At 45.1% G+C, this 24,770-nt stretch overlaps 1 protein-coding gene across 2 annotated transcripts in view; it reads left to right on the plus strand.

Moving 5' to 3' along the window:
* Positions 1-434: 434 nt before the first annotated feature.
* TRANK1 (tetratricopeptide repeat and ankyrin repeat containing 1) overlaps positions 435-24,770 on the plus strand; it is a 110,110-nt gene continuing 85,774 nt past the window's right edge. For both annotated transcript variants that reach the window (XM_047770156.1, XM_047770157.1), the window contains exon 1: positions 435-613. In XM_047770156.1, the coding sequence (XP_047626112.1) occupies positions 591-613 (23 nt within the window). In that variant the 5' untranslated portion in view covers positions 435-590. The remainder of the gene's footprint in view (positions 614-24,770) is intronic.

Here is a 24,770-nt window from a genome sequence, read left to right on the forward strand (position 1 = left end):
AGCGCACAGTAAGTACTTGAAATCCAAGTAAAGACTGAATGGAGGCAAAAAGGAAGTGGGAGCTGAAGGGCACAGGGTGCTCTGACCCCTAGTTTCTTTGTTGGCGGGAGGCCAGGAGCAGAGGGGGGCCAAGACCATGGTCTGACCATTTCCTCAGTTTCCCCGACAATCGCGGCACTCAGCTAGGGCAAGAAGTCACTGTGACAGAAACCTGTCAAAGGGGGGTGTGTGCACGCCCGGGTCCCTCGTGGTGACCTGCTCGAAGCACTCATTTTCCCAAGGTGGCCGAGAGCCATCCCATTGGAGGACTCGCCCACAAGATGTGAGACTTCCAAACGCCTCTTTTGAACACACAGTGACAAACACCCCCCTCCCACCCAGCGGCGACGTGCACGTGACAGTTTTCGGGCCCTCGCAACTACGTGGAAACTTGGAATAGGTCTGCGACTGCACACAGCCGGGCGCCGGGGTCCCCGCGTTCCCGCCCCGCTCGTCGCGGTCCACGGCCGGAGCCACCGCGAGCTGGGACCCCGCCCGCCGAGACTGTTCTCTGGAAAGCGGCTCCCGAGGCGGCGGCGGCGGCCCCAGCCATGTGGGACCCGCGGGTAACTAGGTGCGTAGCGGCATGGGAAGCGCGGGGGGCGCCTCCGGCCTTCCGGGCTCCGCGCCTCTTCCCAGCAGGAGGCGGCCGCGCGCGAGACCTGGCGACCCCCGAGGCGGCGGCTGGGCGGGCAGTCCCTGCGCTCATCCAGGTGCAGACTCGGGCCTGCAGCACGGAGTCGGGCGCGGGGGGGCGGCTCCGGCCTTGCTCGGCGCCTGGAGACGGGGCGCGCGCTGCGACAGGGCTGCGGCGGCCCTCGGCCTGCCTCGACCCCACTTGGGCACCGAACCTGCGGCTCCCGGTCCCGCCTCCTCCGGGGGATCCCCCGGCGGCGAACGAGAAGACCAGCGTACGCGCCCCCGGGCCACGCCTTGGGTTGGCAGGCGCCCGGGCGCAGGGCGGGATTTGCGGGGTACTTGGAGAGTGCTGGCCGCTTCCCGGCTGGAAGAGGTTGGCGATTCCTTCCCGCAGCAGGCCTCTTCCTCAGCCCGCCCGATTGTGAGGTGGGCTTGCCCAAGAGGGGCCACAGGGCCCACCGTTCTCGGACGAGGGGCGGGGGGAGGGGCGGGGAGGGTAGCAATAGGGGCCCGGGGTTCAGAAGCAGAATCCCCAGAAGCCCTGGCGTTTGCTTGCAAGCGTCTGCAAACTCGGGCTGGGAACCGAGAGCTGAGAGGAGCACTCCACCCCCTCGCCGCGCGCCCACTGGGAGCCCTAAGCTTTTGCAGCCTGGCAGAAACTGCTTTTCTGTAACCCTACTCCCAGCTGGGGGCGTTCCTGGGAGGCTGCAAGCTTTGGTGCTTCGTAGTGAAAAAATTTCAGGATATAATGCAATTTGAATTTTTTTTTTTTTTTTTTTTTAAAGAGGAGTGAGAAAGGGGGCGGGGGAAGCCTCTGAGGTCTCAGCCCCCAGCTGCTGACCCAATCAATTTTTATGCGGGAGCCAAGGGCCTTTAGTTCCCTGCAGCCAGGTTCTACCCCCTGCCTCGTGCTGAGCCTCCTGGCACCTGCCAGGCACCTTTCTGAGGCAAGGCTGTTACCTGGATGGCTTGTTCTTTTATTGAGCATCCTGTTTTATGCTTTATAGGAAGTATTACCTTGTAGAAGAGTCAGAAATCCATTTCAACAATTTTGCAGTTGCCTCTGTTTTGTAGAATTGCAGGATGGATGCTTGAGTTCTGAGTACCCTCTGCTGACCCTTGCATCCTCCACAGGGGATGGAGGTAGGATGGATCTATGTGGCATTTGTCCTCAGAATCACATCCCACTGCTTCAGGCCTATGAATTTCCAGTATATTCTTGACTAAGACCCACAATAGAGACCCACACCCACCTACCTGTATATATCAGTACAAAACTACAAGAAGAGCTTCACAAGATATTTATTCTCTCTACAGGGTGAGGCACAGTGATATTTTCTTTCTATTCTATGTTTTGTAAAAAAGCTGGTCATAATCCGTTAACTCGATCTGATGACTGACAAACCAGTTCTAGGTGGCAACTGCAAACTTTCTTTGGGACACCCCCAAGGAGGCTGAGGAGAGCATCAGAATTTCCCTGGGGAACTAACTTTGAAAAGGGATGAACTGGTTTAGGAGACATGAAGGAGGCTGAGATTCAAACTTGTGTAAGGAAACTTGTACTTGAGTTAGGAGAGTACTGTGGCTGTGAATGCAAAGGCAGGCCAAAGGATGCTTCTGGTTACTCTGGTTCCATATGTCTGGCCTCACCAAGCTGGTCACCTGCCATGAGCCCAGTGAGTGGGGCCCTGTGTAGTGCTGAGGAAATAGGGGAGTAATGACTTCTTGCCATTATGTCATTTTTTTTTTTTTTTTGAGAAAGAAGGAGAGTGCTGAAAGGCTGCTCTGGATTCATAAATTCAAAAGGGGACTCTTCAAGTCTCTGTGCGGAATTTCACAGCAGGGTTGGGAACAGGGCAGTGTGCACTTTATAGATGAAGAGGCTTAGGCCTATCATCTGGCAGTCACTACAGCTAATCAGTGGTAAATTTGGGGTTAGACATCCATTCTCTCAGGCTCTCAGGGACCAAAAAGAGAATTCTTTTTTTTTTTTTTTTTTTTTTGCTATTTCTTTGGGCCGCAACCGCGGCATATGGAGGTTCCCAGGCTAGGGGTCTAATCGGAGCTGTAGCTGCCAGCCTACGCCAGAGCCACAGCAATGTGGGATGTGAGCCGCGTCTGCAACCTACACCACAGCTCACGGCAACGCTGGATCGTTAACCCACTGAGCAAGGGCAGGGACAGAACCCGCAACCTCATGGTTCCTAGTTGGATTCGTTAACCACTGCGCCATGACGGGAACGCCAAAAAAAGAGAATTCTTAAACTTCTCTTTGCTGATCAGTTCTATCTTCCTGTGCTTGCTACCAAAGGCCCATTGCTATGTTCTGTACCCTCTTATTATTTTATTTTTGCTTCTTGGGATGAAGATTCTGTTGGCAGCAAACTAAAGGCTGCAACCCCCATTGTTTGGGTGGGAAAGGTAAAGTGACCCTGAGGATGTTTTGAAAAACTGAAGTGACACGGGTTGTGGGCCTCTGGTCATTGTCATGGGTGTGGCATTTTTTTTTATTGACCTTGAGGAACAAGCTCTCCTCTGCCTCTCCCGATGGAGAAGTGGAGCTGACATGCTGGTGCCCTGCCTCAGGGTTTCCAGTCAGTGACACAGCTGACCGAGGCTCATTGGCTTTTGTAACAAGTTTCCTTGGCGTGCAGCCCGGGGTTCTTAAGGCCAGGAAACGTCTGTTAGAGAAATCTTTAAAGAAAGAATTTTGGGGAAATGGACAGTCTCTTTAGCAAAGATGACACTTTACGGTACTGCTGAAATTGATGGTGGGAATAGTGGCAAGGGCAGGGAGAACATCTGAAATTCCAATGACATCTCATGTTTTTAACTTTTAAGTACGGAGTCCTCCTATCAGTGGGGGCAGCACTTGGAAAGGGTAGCGAGAACATTCAAGTTTAAACTTTATTTTTATTTTTTTGTCTTTTGTCCTTTTTTTAGGGCCACACCCGAGGCATATGGAGGTTCCCAAGCTAGAGGTCTAATTGGACCTACAGCTGCCGGCCTACGCCAGAGCCACAGCAACGCAGGATCCGAGCCATGTCTTCGACCTACACCACAGCTCGCTGCAATGCCGGATCCTTAACCCACTGAGCGAGTCCAGGGATCGAATCTGCAACTTCATGGTTCCTAGTCGGATTCGTTTCCGCTGCGACACGATGGGAACTCCTCAAGTTTAAACTTTAAACGAAGGTATTAGCCTAGCAGTTAAGGACCTGACATTGTTACTGCTGTGGCACAAGCTTGATCCCTGGCCTAGGAACTTCCACATAGGTGCAGCTAAAAAACAAAAGGTATTGAGCCAAGTAAACAGACATCTGTTGAACCCCCAAAAGTCACAGTGCCCAAACCAAGAGTAGTGATCTTCCTTTGCTTAGTAAGGTTGTCTGTTCTGTCTGTCAGACATAATTGTCTTTGTCTCAGATTTTTAAAGCAAGCATTGCCTTGATTCTTTGATTTTGTGGAAAATCTGGAAGTGTGAATGAGCCTTACCTGTGACTCCCTGATCCAGCTCACCTGAATCAGCTCCATATTTTGTTTGAACATTGAACATCAGCACCAGTGCCCTCTTGTACTTCCATGGCACATTTGTCTGAGCTCCCACAAGCCTGGCAAGCTGGTGGGCCTCCTGTGTGTCTGTCAGAGACAAGTTAAGTCTGGGTTTAGCTGGTGTCTGTATTTGAAGTTCAGTGAAATCCAGATTGAGATGTTTTTAACTTTTAGTACTGAGTCCTCCTGTCAATGGAGGCAGCACTTGGAAAGGGGTGGGAATGCCAGCCTTGGAAAATTGGTGATGGGAGTTCCCTTGTGGCTCGACAAGTTAAGGATCAGGCATTGTAATTGCTGTGGCTCTGGTTAAGGCTGTGGTGCGGGTTCGATCCCTGGCCTGGGAACTTACATGGGCTGCAGGAGTGGCCAAAAAAGAGAAAATTGGTGATGACCTTTTAAAGGGGCAGGAGCAGAAAAATGTTCCATTCTTTCGTGTTCTTCGGCTGGTTCTAATAATTAAATTGATATAAGAAAGATTTAACAGGAGAAAAACAAATTTAATTTTGATGCATATAGGAACCCCATAAAAGTATGAGACACAAAGAAGTGACCAATATAGGAAGCTTTTATAGCTTTCAGAAAAGAAACAATAAATTTGTGAAGCATTGACAAGACAAAGGGGCTTGGGCTTGAAGTAATAAATCGGTGAAAAAATAACAAGGTTTGTTTATACAGCCCTCTCAGCCCTAAATTCCTTGTCTCTGGTAACAAGGATGCCTTTTACCCTCCTGACACAGGGAGGGTGCCTTTCACATGGGAAATTTATTTTCTGCTTCCACGGGGACAAAGGAGGGTAAGAGTGTCCTTTTTGCACCGGATGTTTCTTAAGTGCCTTGAATTCAAAATAATCACTGTGTCAGAGTGGCATATTATGGGGTGGCATATTCAGAGGAAACCAGACCATTTTGGGGAAAAAGGCACAACAGAGGAAACAGTTAAAGTGTGATTCTGAGCAGTTTGATTTACTGTGAAGAATATTCAGATCACAGCCAGGAACTGGGATGGGTTTCACATCCAGCTGCGGCCCCTGGGGCTCACCCTTGGGCCAGCTCATCCTCCGCCCATCAGGGTCCACTCTACCTGAAGGCTCAAAAATTGGTGATCTCCAAGGCTCACTCGAGTCTGGAGTGTGAACTCACTGGCCAGTTACTAAGGGCCCCCGGAATCTGGCCTCAAACTTTCTAATATACGCATTCTTCTCCCCTCAGTGCCTTACCTGGTCTCACCTCTGTGCTTTTTCGTTTTCCAAGGCAGTTCTGCTCTGCATGTAGCTAAGTGCCCTGTACAGGCCGATGGAGGTTGTAAACACCTAAGACCTAGGTGCTGCTAATCGTGGCAGAACAGAGTCAGTGCCAGAAAGCCCTGTGCGAAAGGGTGAGTGGAGGTGCACGCAAGCACTCTGAGTGGGTTCCCAGCTCCAGAATCCTTCCCAGAATGAAGTCTGGGAGGTGAGTTATGAGCTGTGCCTGGATGGCACTTCTGGCAGGCTGATTGAGGGGTACCGGGAGGGAAAAGAGGCAGCTTCTTATTAAGAATAATGGTGAGCAGCATGTCCTCATACACAAACTAGAGGTATAACGCTCTTGAGACTGTGTTAGGAGGTTCTGATGGGGACCGCAGCCCGCTTGGAGACTGACTGAAGCGTGGCACGCCTCTATGGTGGAAGGGCGGCCTCTCCGACTGGGCATGCGCACAGAAGGAGCCGGGCATGCGCAGGAAGCTGTGAAGGAGGCGAGGAGCCTGGCTAGTGGGGTCTTCTCAAATCAACCCTAGTGGTCAATAGGTAGAGGTCCTGTAAGGATGCAAACTTGCAACGACTAGATAAATAAATTCTGGAGATCTAATGCACAGCATAGTGATTATAGTTGATAATACTGTGTTATAAACCTCAAAGTTGCCAAGAGATGAGATCTTAATTGTTTTTGCCACAAAAAAGAAATTATAACTTGTGTCATTAATAGAGGTATTAGCTAATGGTATGGTGGTAACCATATTAAACTATATAAATATCAAATCAATACATTGTACACCTTAAAGTTACAAAAGGTTATATGTCAATTCTATCTCAATACATTTTTTTCTTCTTTTTAGGGCCTTACCCATGGCATATGGAAGTTCCTAGGGGTCAAATCAGAGCTGTAACTGCCAGCCTACACCACAGCCACAGGCAATGCCGAATCCTTAATACACTGAGCAAGGCCAGGGATCGAAGCCACGTCTTCATGTATACTAGTTGGGTTCATTACCACTGAACACAACAGGGAACTCCCTCAAATTATTTTTAGAAAGAAAAAAAGAATAATGATGAGCAAAAGGCTTTGTATACTAAATATCAATATAATAATAATAGTAATAATAATAACTGACTCTGTGCCAGGCTCCATGTTAAGTGCATTTTTTTTTGTCTTTTTGCTTTTTCTAGGGCCGCTCCTGCAGCATATGGATATTCCCAGGCTAGGGGTCTAATCAGAGCTGTAGCTGCTGGCCTACACCAGAGCCATAGCAACGTCGGATCTGAGCTGCGTCTGCAACCTACACCACAGCTCACAGCAACACCAGATCCTTAACCCACTGAGCAAGGCCAGGGATCAAACCCGCAACCTCATGGTTCCTAGTCGGATTTGTTAACCACTGAGCCACGACGGGAACTCCTTAAGTGCATTTTATATATTATTTAATCCTTAGAGAAATACTATGAGCAATCCCCATTTTATGTGTTTTGCTACACCAGAATGTAAGCTTCATAAGGGCAGCAGAGGTTTGGGTCAGTTTTGCTTATTCACATGTCCCAGCATCCAGCAGAGTGCCTGATACAGGGGTGCTCAATATTTTTTAATTGGTTGAGTTAAGAGGGAGTCCAATCATGGAGGTGATACTGTCCCTGTTTTCCATTAAAGAAACTGAGTTCCTGGATGAAGAGAAGAGGTCCAGCAGGACTGGACCCCAGGTTTCTGGATTTTCTCTTCCATGAGGAGACAATCCTATCCTTTTCATGCTGGTGGCTCTAGCCCTGTGACATACTGTGCTGCAAAGGGGTGTGAGAGCCAGATGAATCTGTGGTCATGTGGCTACAACACATGGGACAGTGTTGGAGAAGGCTAGAAAGGGAAGTTGAGGGGTGTGAGTGTGTGTGTGAGTGTGTGTGTGTGTGTGTGTGTGTGTGTAGGACTTAGAATGGCAATCTGAGCTTTTTGTACTTTTTTCTAAATGCAGTTAGGAGCCATGGAAAGTGTGTGTGTGTGTGTGTGTGTGTGTGTGTGTGTGTGTGTACAGCTTTGTATTTTATTTAGAAGGCTTGGAGTGTGGATAAATACATTTTTTTCAGCCTGCCCAAAGTTCAATGCCAAGTACAAAGCCCTGTGTTTCAGGAAACTGTCAGCTCTGTTATGGTGCTAGGCTTTAGGTCCCCTCAGCACTGCTAAGGGGCCTTCCTCCACGGGGGTGCCCTTCAGGAACCCTGTCTGGGGGGGACTTATTTATGGGGCACTCCTAAGTATTTTTGGACCTTTCCCATGCTGCAGTGGATGGTGTTTTTAGCCTCTCTGCTGGGTTTGTCTTGTCTTTGAGACTGACGGGGGATCAGGTTGCTGTGGTCTTGTGGTCTTGGGGGTGGGAGGTAGAATGGAGGCCTTTAATTACCATTTAAAATGTTACAGAGGTGTTTATCGAGGGATGTGGAGGCAAGGATGGCTGGACCGCTATTATTCAACTGGAGTTCTCCTCTGAATGAGAAATCACCTTTGTTCAAAGGCTGTCACCAAGAGGGTATTGCAAGCTCCTTGGCGCTGCTCCAACCTCCAACCATCTGTAGCTCCCAGGTGCTCTGAGGGAGAACAGGAAGCCTGAATGAAAGGACTGTGGCATTAGTTGGGCAGCCTGGACTTACAGGGATACTGACTCAAGACTCCTGAGCAGCTTGTGCTGGCAATGCGATATTTAACTTCCTCGTTTACCTTGAGGTAGTGCGTGGAATGCCAGCCTTTCAGATTTGCTTTTGCAGGGGTTGATTTTAATTTTAAAGGCCACTTCCTATTTCCCCCTTTGTTCACTCATCTCTCTGGAGCGTTGTGAATACAGATTTTTGGTATCAGACTTGGCTTTGTGCTTTGTTTGAAGAGGTCCCTTCTCTTTGATTAAACCTGTTTCCTGACCTATAAAATCAGGATCATAATTCTACCTCTCTCACCAGCATTGTTAGGGACATTCAATGAGAAAATATTGGGGAAGGGCCTGGCACTTCATCAGTGCTCAATGAATGTCACTGTCATCATGCAACTGCCTGGGACTACCCTCATCAAATGGTGTGGTGCAAAAAGTCCAGTCAGTGGTACACAATGAGGAGAATTGTGCCCATTCCTGGCCATCACCTCAGAAGGAGGCCTTATGACTTCCTTTTTGAAGGTCAAATGATTGAGACTCCATTCAGAGCCAGGAGTTGAAATGGATCTATCTTTGCCCTTCAGCCATATTTCCTGAGCATCTTCTAGGGGCTTGGTGGTTTTAAGGGCCTTGGAGCATCTGCCTTTCCAGGTCCACATCATCTGTATACTATCCAAGACTAAAATGGCCAGAGAAGGCTTTCAACTCGTCTTTCCTTGAGAATAGATTTCTTTAGTCTGAGTTTATATTCCTCCGCCTGTAGCTGAAACTGGCTTCTGTACACCGGCACCAATTAAATCTTAGACACAAAGTTTTGAGTGAAGCAGAAGAAACAGCTTTATTGCTTTGCCAGGTAAAGGAGGCCACAGCAGGCTAAAGCCCTCAAAGCTGTATCCTCCTTTGAGAGAGAATGGCAAGGGGTTTTACAGGTGGAGCTCGAAAAAATAGGCCTGTTGATAAGGATTAGGGTGTCTGCATTCTTCTTTCATAGGTCATTTCAAAGTCCTCAAGGCTGTAGTCAGGTGGTCTGGTGACTGCTTCTGGTGGTCCTTGGGGTTATCGCACCTTGACCTTCTCTCTGCAGTGAAGTTTGCTCATAAAAGGAAGGGGGTGTTTCAAAGGAAAAGTAAACTCTAGGCACAAGATACAACTCTAACTAGAAAGTAATCATCAGTAAAATAAAGCGATTAAGCAGGGAAGAAATCATTTGTGAAAAGCCAGTTAGGGTAAGTTAGTGGGCCAGGGCAGGGCATAACGTAATGGAGACTGTTTTAACTGGTTTTTAGCTGTATCAGTATTTCCTAATCAGAGTTCCCCTCATAGTGCAGCAGAAATGAATCTGACTGGGAGCCATGAGGTTGCAGGTTCAATCCCTGGCCTCACTCAGTGGGTTAAGGATCTGGCATTGCCGTGAGCTGTGGTGTAGGTCGCAGATGCAGCTTGGATCTGGCGTTGCTGTGGTTTTGGCGTAGGCCGGTGGCTACAGCTTGGATTTGATCCCTAGCCTGGGAGCCTCCATAGGCAGCCGAGTGCGCCCTGAAAAGACAAAAGACCAAAAAAATAAAAAAATTTCCTCATATTAACTCTTGAGTCAGCCTTTTGAGATTGCGAGTCTAAATGAAAAGCCTTTTACTTTAAAACACACTGACACAGGGGCTTGTACACAGTTTCATGCCTTTTTTTTTTTCTTTAACAGTTAAAATATTCTTTCTTTTGTGAAATTATGAGAACAGTAGATGGTACATTTTTTAAAATGTTCTTATTTGGCAAATGAAGGAGTTGGCAACCTTATTTGGGTTCCCTTCGATTTCTTTTCTGTGTATGCGAATGTCACTGCTTGTCAGTTCCAAAAGTCGAGGAGTCATTGCTCGATTGGTCTTGGCTTTTAGCATTCCTGAATCTCAGGGGGTTAAGTGGACCTATTTGCTGACTTGAATGCTCAACAGGTACTTATAAATTGTAAACATCTTTCTCCTTTGTTTTCCACAAATAGCCAACAGCTTTGGCAGTTTTATTTTGAATGGATTCATCTGGTTGTTTCTGGTTTATACTTTGTGTGGTTTGCTTTTATTAAATCTATGGGCTTCTCCAGAGCAACAGCTGACATTTCTTGGCTTTCCTGGAGATGGCCAGAAAGCCAGACTACCAGTGAAACCATCTAGTTTGAATTAAATCCTCAAACCTTTCTTCCTTTCCCATTCCTGAGCTTAATCATCTGTTTCTGATAAGTAAAGAAATAGTCAGAGAATCATGTATTCAGGCAACACTAGGGCCCTGAGTTGCAGAAAAAAGGCCTAGTAAAACTTAGTTTTTGCCTTAAGAGTTCAGTCTACTGGAAAAGGAGAAAAACAGTGTCTATCCTGGAGGTTTTTAGACCTAGCACAGGGCCTGAAACAGGTTGCGGGGGAAATATATATTGAAAGAATGATTAGATCTTGACTCAAGAGTGTTAAGTGGTTGTAAAAGCTATGCACAGGGCCTTCCCAAGGCGTTGCAAGCAATGGTGGTGACTTCAGCTGGGGTGAACATGACAGGTGACAGGTTTGCAGGAGGTTAGAGTGTAGAGGGGAGAAGGGCCGCAGAATATGAAAGTCCTCCAGAACTTCCATGGAAATTATGCTTAAGAGGGGTGGGGTGTGGGGCCTTATGATCCTGGAGTGGTTTTTTTTTTTTCCTTTTTTGGCCACATCAACGGCACATGGAAGTCCCCATGCCAGGGATCAGATCTTAGCCGCATCTGCAACCTACATCACAGCTGTGGCAACACCAGATCCTTAACCGGTTGTGCTGGGCCGGTGATCGAACCAGCAACACCACAGAGACAAGCCAGATCATTAACCCACTGAGACACAGCAAGAACTCCCTGGAGGCTTTTTTAACATGGACAGAGCACATGATCTCATGGATTTGGGGACCATCTCCCTGATGGTGATGGGAAGGCCGAGCAGGAGCTGGGTGAGTCTGGGCCACAGAGAGAAAATGACAAGGCTGATATTGTAGTGATCCAGGCTGATGAGGACTGTGCCTCCAGAGGGTGTATGTGAACCCAGCTTGGGGACAGCTGTTCAGGGGCTTGTGTACCTCTTAGGGGAGACAAAACTGAGGGTGAGGTGAGGGAACTCCTGACTTGCTTTGGCCTACTGTTCCCTCCTTAGGGCACTTTGGGTATTTGTGCTTGGAGCGCAAATCGATTTTGGCCTAAATCTTTGTTATGCAATTGGGAAGGATTCATTTGGGGCCTTCATATGTGGCCACCTAGAGTGAACGTTGCTGAAAGGATTCTGAGGCCTCCTCAGGCCCTGCTGGAAGGAATACTGTGACCAGAGGTGCCGGGGTGGGAGGGGCAGGACACCCTGATAGAGACCCTGTACTTCTAGTGCGAAGTTGTTGAAGTTATCGAGAGGGGGATAATAGGCAAGCCACTCTCACTTCCTTTCTGGTGAATGAAAGAAAAAAGCCCAACTACTTAGGCAAAAGGAGGAAAATTCTGGAAGGCTGCTACTGTCTTAGGTAACCAGGAAAGGGAGGGGAGCCTCTGGGCCTCAGAGACGGGAATGTAGGACCGTGGGCCCAGAAGCCCCTCCTTCTGCCTCTCCTCTCTCTAGGTATAGGTGTTTCTCCCCAGGATATTTTCTTCTCAGAGTGAGGGGTAAAGCTGCACCCCTGGAGCTTCCTACCCCAACTGCCACCATCAGAGAAACTTTTCCCAAATTTCCAGTCCAAAAACCCCACAGGAGGAGTTCCCATTGTGGCGCAGCAGAAACGAATCTGACTAGGAACAATGAGGTTTCGGGTTCGATCCCTGGCCTTGCTCAGTGGGTTAAGGATCCAGCTTTGCCATGAGCTGTGGTGTAGGTCATAGATGCGGCTCGGATCTGGCATGGCTATGGCTGTGGCGTAGGCCAGTGGCTGCAGCTCCAAATCGACCCCTAGTCTGGGGACCTCCATATGCCACAGGTGCAGCCCTAAAAGGACAAAAGACAAAAACAAACAAAACCTCCCAGAGGAGTTTCCATTGTGGCTCAGTGTGATACAAACCTGACTAGTATCCATGAGGGTGTGGGTCCAATCCCTGGCCTCGCTCAGTGGGTTAAGGATCTGGTGTTGCCAAGAGCTGTGGTGTAGGTCGCAGACTTGGCTTGGATCCAATGTGGCTGTGGCTGTGGCACAGGCCGGCAGCTGTAGCTGATTCAACCCCTAGCCTGGGCGCTTCCATATGCTGCAGGTGTGGCCCTGAAAAGCACAAAACAAAAAACAAACCAAAAAACTCCTAGGGAAGGGGACTCTCAGGGAACTCTGGCCTACAGGTCCAGCCCCAGAGCCTGCTTGAGGCCCTCGGCCTGCCTCCACAACCCTGGCCCCTTTCAAAGGAGCAATTGCAGTAGAGAATGATTTGGGGCCATTTTCAGACATTACAGGGCTGACCTCTCCCACCCTTCATCCAAGGCCTTGCATCCTGGGTTTCCTCAGCTGTACCTGCTTAACTGACTGGTAATTTCAGGGAACCCCTATAAAACAGGCAAATCCTAGGGCTATGTTTTTAACAAAATCTTTTCTCTGCTGGGTAAACAAAGCAAAGGTTCTGTAAATGTTGCAGGCATCACACTCAGATAACATGCAGGGATTGCCAGACCACTCACCTGAACCTTCATGAACGGGTGGTGGGGGTTGGTGGGGGGGCCTGGCTTTCCTCCCACCCACAGGTAGTGTGGACCAGGGATCCCAGGAGGAGGCAGAAGTCAGCACGGGTCTTAGTCCTGTGCTCACTCCTGTGTGACTGTGGCCAGGCCCTGAGTCTCTGAGCCTTGGGTTCCTTCCTCTGGAAATTTTGGTCTAACCATCTCACTTCAGAAATCCTATTTATAAAGTTCCGTGAACATATTGAAAGGGGTGTTGTGTTATGCTCCTAGGGCTGCAGTAAGAACGTGTGCAACCATGAACTGGGTGAGGTAACAGAAATGTGTTCTCTTAGACATAGTTCAGGAGCGGCCTCCCCATTCCCAGATCTGCTCCACAGAGATCACTGCTCCTATGCATTCCTTAAGTGTCTGTCCTTCCAGAACTTCTAAAGATCAAGTGAAAATATACACATGCACAAATCTGTCCTCCTGCTCTCCAAGCTGTTCTCCAAATTGTTCTCCAACTTGGTTTACTCACCTTCATTGCCATCTCTTCCTCTTATTTTATTTTTTATTTTACTTTTTTCATTATTATTATTTCTAAAGTTGTATTGGAGTATAGTTGACCTACAGTGTTGTGTTCGTCTCAAGTGTACAGCAAAGTAAATCAGCCATGCCTAGACATACATCCATTCTTTTTCTGTTTCTTTTCCCATGTAGGTTATTACAGTGTTGAGTCGAGTTCCCTGTGCTCTGCAGTAGGTCCTTGTTACTTACTTTTTTGCAGTAACAGTTATTCTATATTTTTTATTAAAGTATAGTTGACTTACAATGTGCCAATTTTTCTGCTGTACAGCAGAGTGACCCAGACATATATATAATATTTTATATATATGGAGTTCCTGTGTGCCTCAGCAGGTTAAGAACCTGACATAGTGTCCGGGAGGATGCAGTTCCATCCCTGGTCCTCACTCAGCAGGTTAAGGGTACAGTGTTGCCGCAAGCCGCTGCATAGATTGCAAATGCAGATTGGAGCCTGAGTTGCTGTGGCTGCGGTATAGGCCTGCCACTGTAGCTCTGATCAGACCCCTAGCTGCAGGTGCAGCCATCAAAAGAAGAAAAAATTTTTATATATAGTAGTGTATATATGTTAATTTCAACCTCCTAATTTATCCCTCCAGCCTTACCCCTTTCGTAACTATAAGTTTGATTTCAAAATCTTTGAGTGTGTTTCTGTTTTGTGACGAAGTTCTTTTGTATTATTTTTATTAGATTTCGTATTTTAGATCTGTCTTACATTTTTAGCAACTATAGTGTTCCATACTGAGATGTACATTTTTTATGTAAACATCTCTACTTGTTGGACTCTTGGATTTGTATCATTTTTACTTTGACAAAGAGTGATGTAGTTAACATCCCCATGTACTTAAATGAAATGTCTGTAGAATAAATTTCCAGCAGCTGTGTGAAAATTTCGTGCATTTCTGCCGACAGATGCTGTATCACTTAATCTTGCCATCAGCTGTGAGAGTGACTCCCCGCCCATACTCTTGCTGACTTAGGGTGTTATTAAGCTAATTTCAGGGCTTTTTGATGTACAAAAATTTAAATTTTTTAATGAATTGGTGCCATTCACTATATGTTTCTACTTTTGGTATCATTCCAATGGTCTTCTCGAATGTGATTATATATAATTTATTTCACTGCTTTAAAATTTTCTTGAATTTATGTAATTCAAGAATCAAAAAATACGAAAAATTTACAATGAAAAGGTAGGATTAGGTCTCCCCTCTCCCTTGGCCACCCCATACCCCAAAAAAGGTAAAATAATTTTGTTTCTGGTGCATCCTTCTAGAGATTCTTTTTTTTTTTTTTTGTCTTTTTGCTATTTCCTTGGGCCGCTCCCGCGGCATATGGAGGTTCCCGGGCTAGGGGTCGAATCGGAGCTGTAGCTGCCGGCCTACGCCAGAGCCACAGCAACGCGGGATCCGAGCCGCATCTGCAACCTACACCACAGCTCACGGCAACGCCGGATCCTTAACCCGCTGAGCAAGGGCAGGGACCGAACCTGCAACCTCATGGTTCCTAGTCGGATTCGTTAACCACTGCGCCACGACGGGAACTCCTCTAGAGATTCTTTATCCATATATAAGCAAAGGCAAATATATATTCTTATTCAACTCTGCTTTATTTTTTTAAATGTTGCACGAGGAGTTCCCACTGTGACACAGTGGGTTAATGTTCTGGCTTGTCTCTGTGGAGGTGCCATTTCAATCCCCAGCCTGGTGCAGAGGTTAAGGATCTAGTGTTGCTGCAGCTGTTGTGTAGGTTACAGCTCCAGCTCAGATTCGATCCCTGGCCCGGGAACTTCCATATGTCTTGGGTGCGACCGAAAAGTGAAAAAAAAAATGTTGCAGAAAAGGGAGCATAATGTACACACTATTCTAAATTTGCCTTTTGCAAATATATTTTGCAGGTTATCCCAGATCAGTAAATTAGAAAGCATCTTCATTCTTTTTCTTCCTTTCTTTTTCAAAACTTGTGTAATACTTCGTTGTGGGAACTGCACTATAATTTATTAAACTGGTCCTCTGTTGATGGGCATTAAAGCTGGTCCCAATCTTTTATTATTACAAGCAATCTGACAGTGAATAATCTTGTACTTCTCCCATTTCCTATGTGTGCAGTTGGTCTGTAATGTTGATTCTCAGTAGTGGCTGCTGGGTCAAAGGCCGTATGTATTGGTACCTGATGAGATCTTACCAAGTGCCATCGTGGAGCAGTGAAGATGATCTAAGATTTGTAGCTGTATTTTCTCTTAGTGCTTTTATGGTTTCTTTTTCTTGTTGCTTTTTAAAAAATGAGGTATTTGCTTGTAATAAAATGCACAGGTTTTTAAGGGGACTGTTCAATGAGCTTTAACAAATGTGTATACCTGTGTGACCACCACCCCAGTCAAAACAGAGCACATTTCCATCCCCTCAGAAAGTGTGCTCAGGGCCCCTTTGCAGTCAGTGGTTCTCCCTCCCTTGGCAACTGTTCTTCTGGTTTCTTAGATTTGCTGGTTCTAGAGCTCCAGCCAAATGGAATCACACAGTTTATACTCTTCTGAATCTGGCTTCTCTTGCTTAACATAATGTCTTTGAAGATCTTTACATTGTTATGTCTGCCAAGAAACAAGAGTTCCTTTTTACTGCCGTGACGTCTTTTTCACACTAGCCTTTTTTTCATTGACTTAAAATGAATTTCTGGTATATGATGTGTATTGGTGTTCTAACAAATGGCCTTAAATTTAGTGCCTTAAAACCAAGCAGATGAATTCTTTCCCAGTCTGTAGGTGAGAAGTCTGGGTTTGCGTGGCAGGTTTCACAAGGCTGAAATCAAGTTGTTGGCTGGCTGGACTCTTATGGCGGGTGGTCTTCTAAGCTCACTTGTGTTTTTGGCAGGATCCAGTTTTTTGCAGCTGTAGGACTGAGGGTCCTGTTTCCTGACTGTCACTCAGGAGCCTCTTTCCGTTTCCAAGGCCAGCTCCATTTCTCCTCACATTGCCTTACCTTTGAGGCATGCAGTGATGGAGCTAGTTTTTCTTATGTTTGCCATCTGCTACCTTCCTTTTCCTCTATATCCTCCTGCCTCCAGCCAGAGAAGATTTTCTGCTTTTAAGGGTACATGTGATTAGATGGGGCTCACTCAGATAATCCAGGATTATGGCTTTGTCTTAAGGTCTGTAATCTCAATTACATCGACAAAAGCTCTTTTGCCACGTTGAGTAATACATTCATAGTTTCTGGGAATTGGGTCTTGGGTATCTCTGGGGGAGGGTATGGTGTCCATTATTCAGCCTACCAAATAGTATGGATTAGAAATTTTACTTCTTTTCCAGATATCTCATCAGTTGTGCCTACAGATGCATTCTTTCCCTGTCTGTCTTATTTTTTATCTTAAAATTTATTTTATTTTTTGGCCGCACCTAAGACGTGTGGCGCCATTAGCAGTGATCCAAGCTGCTGCAGTGATAATGAAGGATCCCTAAACCACTGCACCACAAGGGAACTCTCCTCCCTGTCTATTTTAAAAGCTACCTTTTTTTCCACACTTGGAATTCTTTTTTTTTTTTTTTTTGGTCTTTTTTGCCATTTCTTGGGCTGCTCCCGTAGCATTTGGAGGTTCCCAGGCTAGGGGTCAAATCGGAGCTGTAGCTGCCAGCCTACACCACAGCCATAGCAATGAGGGATCCGAGCCGAGTCTGCAACCTACACCACAGCTCACAGCAATGCCGGATCCTTAACCCACTGAGCAAGGCCAGGGATCGAACCTGCAACCTCATGGTTCCTAGTCGGATTCGTTAACCACTGAGCCACGACTGGAACTCCCACACTTAGAATTCTTTTATTATTTATGTTTATTTCTGGATATTCTGTTTTGTTCCACTGATGTGCTTGCTTTCATGTTAGTATCACACTTTAAAGATTAGTTAGGTCTTATAAGTACATTTTAAATGTTAGCGAAGATTTTCTCTTGATATTCTTTTTTTTTTTTTTTTTTTGCTTTTTAGGGCTGCATTCGTGGCATGTGGAGGTTCCCAGGCTAGGGGTTCAGTTGGACCTACAGCTGCCAGCCACACCAACGACAGATCTGAGTGGCCTCTGCAACCTATACCACAGCTCATGGCAATGCCAGATCCTTTACCCACTGAGCAAGGCCAGGGATCAAACCCACAACCTCAGGGTTCCTAGTCAGATTTGTTTCCTCTGAGCCACAATGCGAACTCCTTGATATTCTTTTTTTATTAAAAATGTCTTGGTTGGAAGTTCCTGTGTGGTGCAGTAGGTTAAGAATCTGGCCGCTGCTGCAGCTGTGGCACAGGTTGCAGCTGCAGCATGGATTTGATCCCTGGCCTAGGAACTTCTGCCTGCCACAGGTGTAGCCAAAAAAAATTCTTTGCTATTCTGTCCTGTCTATTCTTTTGGTTTTTTTTTTTTTGGCTACACCCACAGCATACAGGAGTTCCCAGGCCAGGTATTGAATCTGAGTCACAGCTGTGGCCTATGTCACAGCTGTGCAATGCCAGATCCTTAACCACTATGCTGGGCCAGGGATTGAATCTGCACCTCCACAGCGACCTAAGCCACTGCAGTCAGATTCTTAACCCACTGGACCACAGTGGGAACTGCTTGTTTATTCTTTGAGATGATTTTGAGAATTCTTGCATTAATTTAAGTATCCTGTTTTTCAATTGAAATTTTGTTGAAAATATGTTAACAGAGAAAATTTGATATTTTATAATAGTGAATTTGCCCCAATAGAACCATATTGAATATTAAAATTAAACATTAAAATCCAAGACAATCTTTTTTAGTAAGCTTTTTTCCATATAAATCTTGCAATTTTAAGAGTACTAGTGGTTCTTTTATAAGAAACTTTTTAAAAAAGCTTCTATAAGGGAGTTCCCTTGTGGCATAGTGGGTTAGGGATCCAGCTTTGTCACTGAAGTAGCTGTGATCGATTCTGTGGTTTGGGTTTGAGCTCTAGCTCAGGAATTTCCACATGCCATAGGTGCAGCAAAAAAAAAAAAAAAATTCTGTGAGAATTTTATATATATATATGTATTTATATATAAGTATATACATATATACTTATATATTAAGAAATTTAAAATATTCTTATTACCATGGATTTTCTTTCAAAATCTCTGTTTTCTCAGGTTGGATGGATATAAGGTTTTTGTTTTTGTTTGGAATTTTTTTGTCTTGTTTTAATTTATACCTGTAGACATCAAATTGTAAAGCAGTGTAAATATAATTAACCTTCCCAGGAGTCCTGCTTCTGCTTTTCTCCACATATTGACATGTTTGATTTGTAACAGAATTTAACAAAACCCATGCTTTAAAAAATTTTTATTGAGGAGTTCCTGTTGTGGTGCAGCAGAAATGAATCCGACTAGTACCCATGAGGATTCGGGTTTGATCCCTGACCTTGCTCAGTGGGTCAGGGATCCAGTGTTGCTGTGAGCTGTGGTGTAGGTTGCAGATGCAGCTCAGATCTGGCATTGCTATGGCTGTGGCATAAGCTGGCATTTGTAGCTCTGATTCGACCCCTAGCCTAGGAACTTCCATGTGCCATGTGTGCAGCCCTAAAAAGCAAAAAAAAAAAAAATTTTTTTAATTGAAATGTAGTTGATTTACAATGTTGTGTTAGTTTCAAGTGTAGTGTAAAGTGATTCAGTTTTGTGTATATGTATACAGACAAATATATGTATTTTTTATATTCTCTCCCATTATAAGTTATTACAGGGTATATTCCCTGTGCTATAAGTAGGTCCTTGTTCTTCATCTATTTTATATATATTAGTAGGTATCTGTTAATCACAAACTCATTTATCCCACGTTTTGATTAGTTGCAAGACAAGAGTGAGTCAGTCTGAGGTGAGTCAAGTCTTAATATGCATATCAAGGGAAACAGTACTTTAAATTGGCTGTATTGAAAATTCTGAACCATAGAGATCAAACTTGATTAATAGCCTAAAATGGTTCTCAGACAAAAAACAAGCTGTTTCAGGAAATCATGTCAGAAAATTTTCTTCATGCTTGCTTTGCAAGGTCAATAGCAGTTTTATTGGCTTGTATCTTTGTTTTGCATGTCTTTGCTCTGTTTGTCAGAGGAATTAATAGGATAGAAACTTAAGGTTCTGTATTTATAGGGTAGCTATGGAGCAGTGAACTAGTTTCTAGTTGTACTACTACAGGTGCTAAACAGGAGGGTATATGGCCCAGTTTACTCAGCATAACCTGTGACCCCCACGTGCCAAAATATGGTGCAGAAGTAGTTCCATGAGAATTTATCTTCTGATTGCAGGTATTATTAATCTCTGTGTGTTTGATGTTATGTGGGGTAAGAGAGATGGCACAGTGCTCAGAGGGGGAATAAGATAGTGCGAGGAGTGTGGAAATCGCACCCCTTCTGCCCAGAAAAAAAGAAAGAAAAGCAAAGAAAACAAGTTGGAATCCCAAGAATGAGTTCTGACTTTGAATTCTTATCCTGGACTATCTGTGCCCACCTTCCCATGGGAGCCAGAAAGAGTTGGTTTTAAGAATTATTCTCAAAGGGCAATTCTCTGGCTTCAGTTTAGAATCGTCTGTACTCCCAGCTTTCCAGAGTTGATCTTGGATCGACTACTTTGGGGGTATTTTGAAAGGATTTTAATTAAAACAAAAACCACCACCACCAAAACCCAAAAAGAATCAACAAATTTGTTGCGAAGATGTCAAATCTTGATGTTCCTAGCAGTTAACGATCTGGTGTTGTCACTGCTGTGGCTCAGGTTGCTACTGTGGCAGAAGTTTGATCTCTGCCCTGGAAATTTTCACCTGTCACTGGTATAGCCAAAAAAAAAAAAAAAAAAAAAAAGTCAGAGTTTTCACTGTGGCTCAGTGGGTTAAGAAGCCAACATAGTGTTTGTGAGGATGTAGGTTTGATCCCTGGCCTTGCTCAGTGGGTTAAGGATCTGGCTTTGCTGTGAGCTGTAGTGTAGGTTGAAGCTGAGGCTCAGTTCCCCGGTGGCTGTGGCTGTGGCATAGATTGGGAGCTGCAGCTCCAATTTGACCCCTAGCCTGGGAACTTCCATATGCTGCAGGTGCTGCTATAAAAGAAAAAAAAAAAAAAGTCAAGTTGTACCCAGTTAAGGGATGGAAACTCCTTCTGCCCCTTTCAGCTGCCCTGAGCCCACCCTCTAAGTCAGTTGTAGAACTTCATGTGTATATATACAATGAAACAATAATGGAAAGAATAGAAAAAAAGAATATAGATATTTAAATGAATCACTTTGGTATATGCCTGAAACTAACACAACATTGTAAAGCAACTATCCAATACACATAATACACACACACACACAACTACAGCCACCTGGCATCTGTCTGCTTGGTTCCACCCTTGCTTATTTCAAAACCTCTCTAGCGCATTTGCATTTTTCTTGCATCTGCTTCCTCTGTTGTTGCCTGGCAGCCCTGGCCACCTCCCAGCAACTGCTCCTTGAATCCTCCTAAGGACGTAGTGAAACTGAACCAAAGAGGACTCCGCCCCTATGAAGCTCTCTTTGCGTTCTAATCTTTAGCGTTAGCTCCACTGACAAAACCGAAAGTGCAGGGGTGTGATCGCTCCGTGCCAGCCAATGTCACACACTGTGGGGTCTGCCTGCATGTGACAGATCAGCCTCTGCCTTGGCTCTCTCAAAGTCAGCGTACCTGGGTTTGGATTCTATGGCAAGGTACTCACCTCTTCTTGCCTCAGTTCCCTCATATGTCAAATGGGGACATAATCAAGTCTACCTCCTGTAAGGATGAAATAACATGATGATATAAAGCATGTAGTAGGTGCTCACTACATATTTATCCTTTTTTAAAATTTAATTTTTTTGAAGTATAGTTTATTTACAATGTCGTGCAAATTTCCACTGAACAGCCAAGTGACTCAGCCATACATATACACATATCCATTCCAATATAGATTATCACAGAATGTTGTGTAGAGTTCTCTGTGCTATACAGGAGGTCCCCACTGATATACAGTAGTGTTCATATGCCAGTCCTGTTAGGTGGTGACTGCAAATGGAGGACACGGAAACCGCAATGTCATCAAGTTCCAATTAGGCCCCCAGGCACGGTTATGGATGCCCAAACCAACAAAAAACATGTCCCTGACATTTCTAACCTTATCGACCAGGCCATGGATGGAGGCCCCAGGACAATGATAACCTAAGGAACTGTTAAGCCTCAAGACAAATATAGCAGAAGGAACTATTAAAATTGTACACGACGCCCTAAATCCTCCTTCTCTCTCTTTTTTTTTTGTCTTTTTTGCCATTTCTTGGGCCGCTCCTGTGGCATATGGAGGTTCCCAGACTAGGGGTCCAATCGGAGCTGTAGCTGCCAACAGAGCCACAGCAGCTCGGGATCCGAGCCAAGTCAGCAAGCTACACCACAGCTCACGGCAACGCCGGATCGTTAACCCACTGAGCAAGGGCAGGGATCGAACCCACAACTTCATGGTTCCTAGTCGGATTCATTAACCACTGTGCCACAACTGGAACTCCCAATCCTCCTTCTCTCTTTCCCTATCCCCCTTCCCTATTTCCTTGAGACTATGTGACCCAACACACAGACCCCAGCCTATAAAAGATGCGCTTTTCCTACCGGTGGGGAGCCTGAGTTCTCTCTGCTCAGTGTTCCCAGCCACTCTGTTGGTCAGTAAACCTGCTTGCCTTCTCACTGTTCCAATCTCTGTCCCCTTTGACTCCTAAGAAGTTCCAAACCCCCAATCTCCCCCTACCTCCCCACCCCCTCCACCTTTCCCCTTTAGTATTCATAAGTTTGTTTTCAAAATCTGTGAGTCTGTTTCTGTCTTGTAAATAAGTTCATTTGTATCACTTTTTTAAAAGTCCACCTATAAGTGATGTTGTAGACTACGTATTTATTCTTGAGGGTATTGTTTTTACGGTAAATTATCACCACTTGTATTTAACTGTTTCATCCTACAAAGAGACTGCTCACCTGTTTTTTAAAAAAAAGTCTCAACAACGAGGCCCTAAATGTTCAGACAGAGATATAAAGCTTTTTTCCTTATAATGAGGCTGTGATGGTCAATAAATCCTGTGGAGGAGTTCCCGTCATGGCTCAGTGGAAACAAATCTGACTAGTATCCATGAGAACATAGGTTCCATCCCTGGCCTAACTCAGTCGGTTAAGGATTGGGCGTTGCCGTGAGCTGTGGTGTAGGTCGAAGACGCTGCTGGGATCTGGCATTGCTGTGGCTGTGGTGTAGGCCAGCAGCAACAGCTCTGATTCAACCCCTAGCCTGGGAACTTCCATATGCCGAGGGTGTGGCCCTAAAAACACACACAAAAGAAAATCCTGTCGAGAAGCAAAAAACCTTCTGTGTGGATGGTATTTTCCCTTCCCCCTGTCATATGATCGCACCAAGAACAAGCAGAGCTATAAGTGGATGAATACATTTGATGTCTGTTCATGTAACATTAAGAGCTCCCTCTTGGTCCCTAGAGGTGTATGAAAAAAATTCGGACAGGAATCGTTTCTGTTGTATTTGTAAATCCAGTAGAAACATTTTGTGTTTGAATTCTTCGATTAAGCCCTTGAAGAGTCTCATTTTAATAGCATGTATCGTCTGATTGTGAAGGTGGCGCATTCTAGAGCGGTTGGAAATTCACAAAAGCTTAAGGAGGAAAATTAAAACCCTGCCTGATTCCAATGATGTGGCTGTTAACATTGTAGTGTGTTTTCAATACATTAGATGTGTTTAACGTTTCATTTGGGATTAAATGCCTTTTTACGGAGCCTGTATCTTTCATTTACTAACTTAGCCTATCATTAAATGTTCTTTTACAACATGATTCTTTAAAATAACTGCGTGGTGTTCTACCATATGGATGTTCTATAACAGATTCAAATCCGTTACACATTATGGAACATTTAGGGTTATTTCCGGTTTTTTACTGTGGCAAACATCCATAGGCTAAATCTATCCGTGATGAAGTATTGTTGCGGAAATATTGGCTCCCTCTGTACACCTATGCCAGATAGAAATGTGGAGACAGAGTCGAAGAAAACAGAAAAAGTAGCTTTAATTGCCAGGCAAAGAGGAAACACCGAAGACTGGTGCCTCAAGGACTGTAGTGAGGCGTCTTACAGAGTTCAGCAGGGCGTGATCAGCTTGTGGACATTTCTTGATTGGTTGCTGGTGAGGTAATTGAGAGTCAGCTTCATCAACCTTTGGGTTCTACTACGTGCTTGTGGGCAGCCTACGGTTAATTCCTTCCACCTGGTGGGGGCTTCTGCCCCTGCAAAACAGCTCCAAGGATTTGGCTCAGAATATTATCTGTAGTCCTTGAGGAAGAACTAAAGGTCCTTGACTTTGTTGAAAGGCTAAACTATTATTATTCTGTCTTGCTAAACTGGGGTCCCTTTTTTTCTGTATTTTCTCACTTCTCTGATTAAATTGTTCTTAGATTGAAAGGCAGGCGGAGGACATGAGTAGGGGTCCACTCTGAGAAGTCCTCACAGGGTCCTGCTCAGTTATAGTATATTTCCCCCTATAAGCAGGATATGACAGGTCCCAACATTTGAGGTCATTCTTTTAGGTATTTCCCAGTGATACCTTGTTGTTTTAATTCTTCAATTCTTTGCTTACTAGTGAGGGTGGTCCTAGGTATCCACTCTCAATAAATTTAACAATTACTTGCACCTCTGTGAATTTTCTGTTTAGGACCTGATGCATTTCGGTCAGGGTGTTGGTCCTTTCTTTAGTGAAAAGATACTTATAAGAGAAGGGTATTAACCCTTTGTCCGTTGTTACAGCCGTTTCCTTTTTCTAGCTGTCCGATCATGGCTAGTTTAAAAATTATTTATTGGATACCTGACTGACAATATTTGAAAGAGAAAATGCCTTTTTATTTTTTTGTTTTGTGGCATGTGGAAGCTCCAGGCCAGGGATTGAACCTGAGCTTCGGTACAACCTGCACCACAACTGTGGCAGTGCCAGATTCCTAACCCACAGCTCCATAGGGGAATTTCCTATTTTTTAATTTTTATTTTTAGCTGCATGATGCAGTGGCTTGATGTGGGATCTCAGTTCCCAGACCAGGGACTGAACCCGGGCTTCAGCAGTGAAAGCGCCAAGTCCTAACCACTAGACCACCAGGGAACTCCTGAGAAACATACTTTTGGTCTCTAATTAATCAATTCTTTAATTTTTTTTCATGTTCTGTCATCTCTGTATAAATGTGAGCCATAGAATTGAGAGATGCTTTAATGCAAAGTCTAGGTGGAATTTCGTATTCTGACTTGTTTAGTGATGATGTGCCTCATTCTGGTACAGCTCTGCCTGAAGAATGCAGCATAGTTCAAAAGCTCAGTAAACTCATATGGGTTTAAAATAAGCCACCATTTCTATCTGCTTGGGTCTGCTTCCCTGCCCCCAAACCCCTCGACAAGATTTGAAATGATACAAGTAATAATAATTATTATCTAT

The sequence above is a fragment of the Phacochoerus africanus genome, chromosome 1 (genome assembly GCF_016906955.1).
Source record: "Phacochoerus africanus isolate WHEZ1 chromosome 1, ROS_Pafr_v1, whole genome shotgun sequence".
In the NCBI taxonomy this organism is placed as follows: domain Eukaryota; kingdom Metazoa; phylum Chordata; class Mammalia; order Artiodactyla; family Suidae; genus Phacochoerus; species Phacochoerus africanus.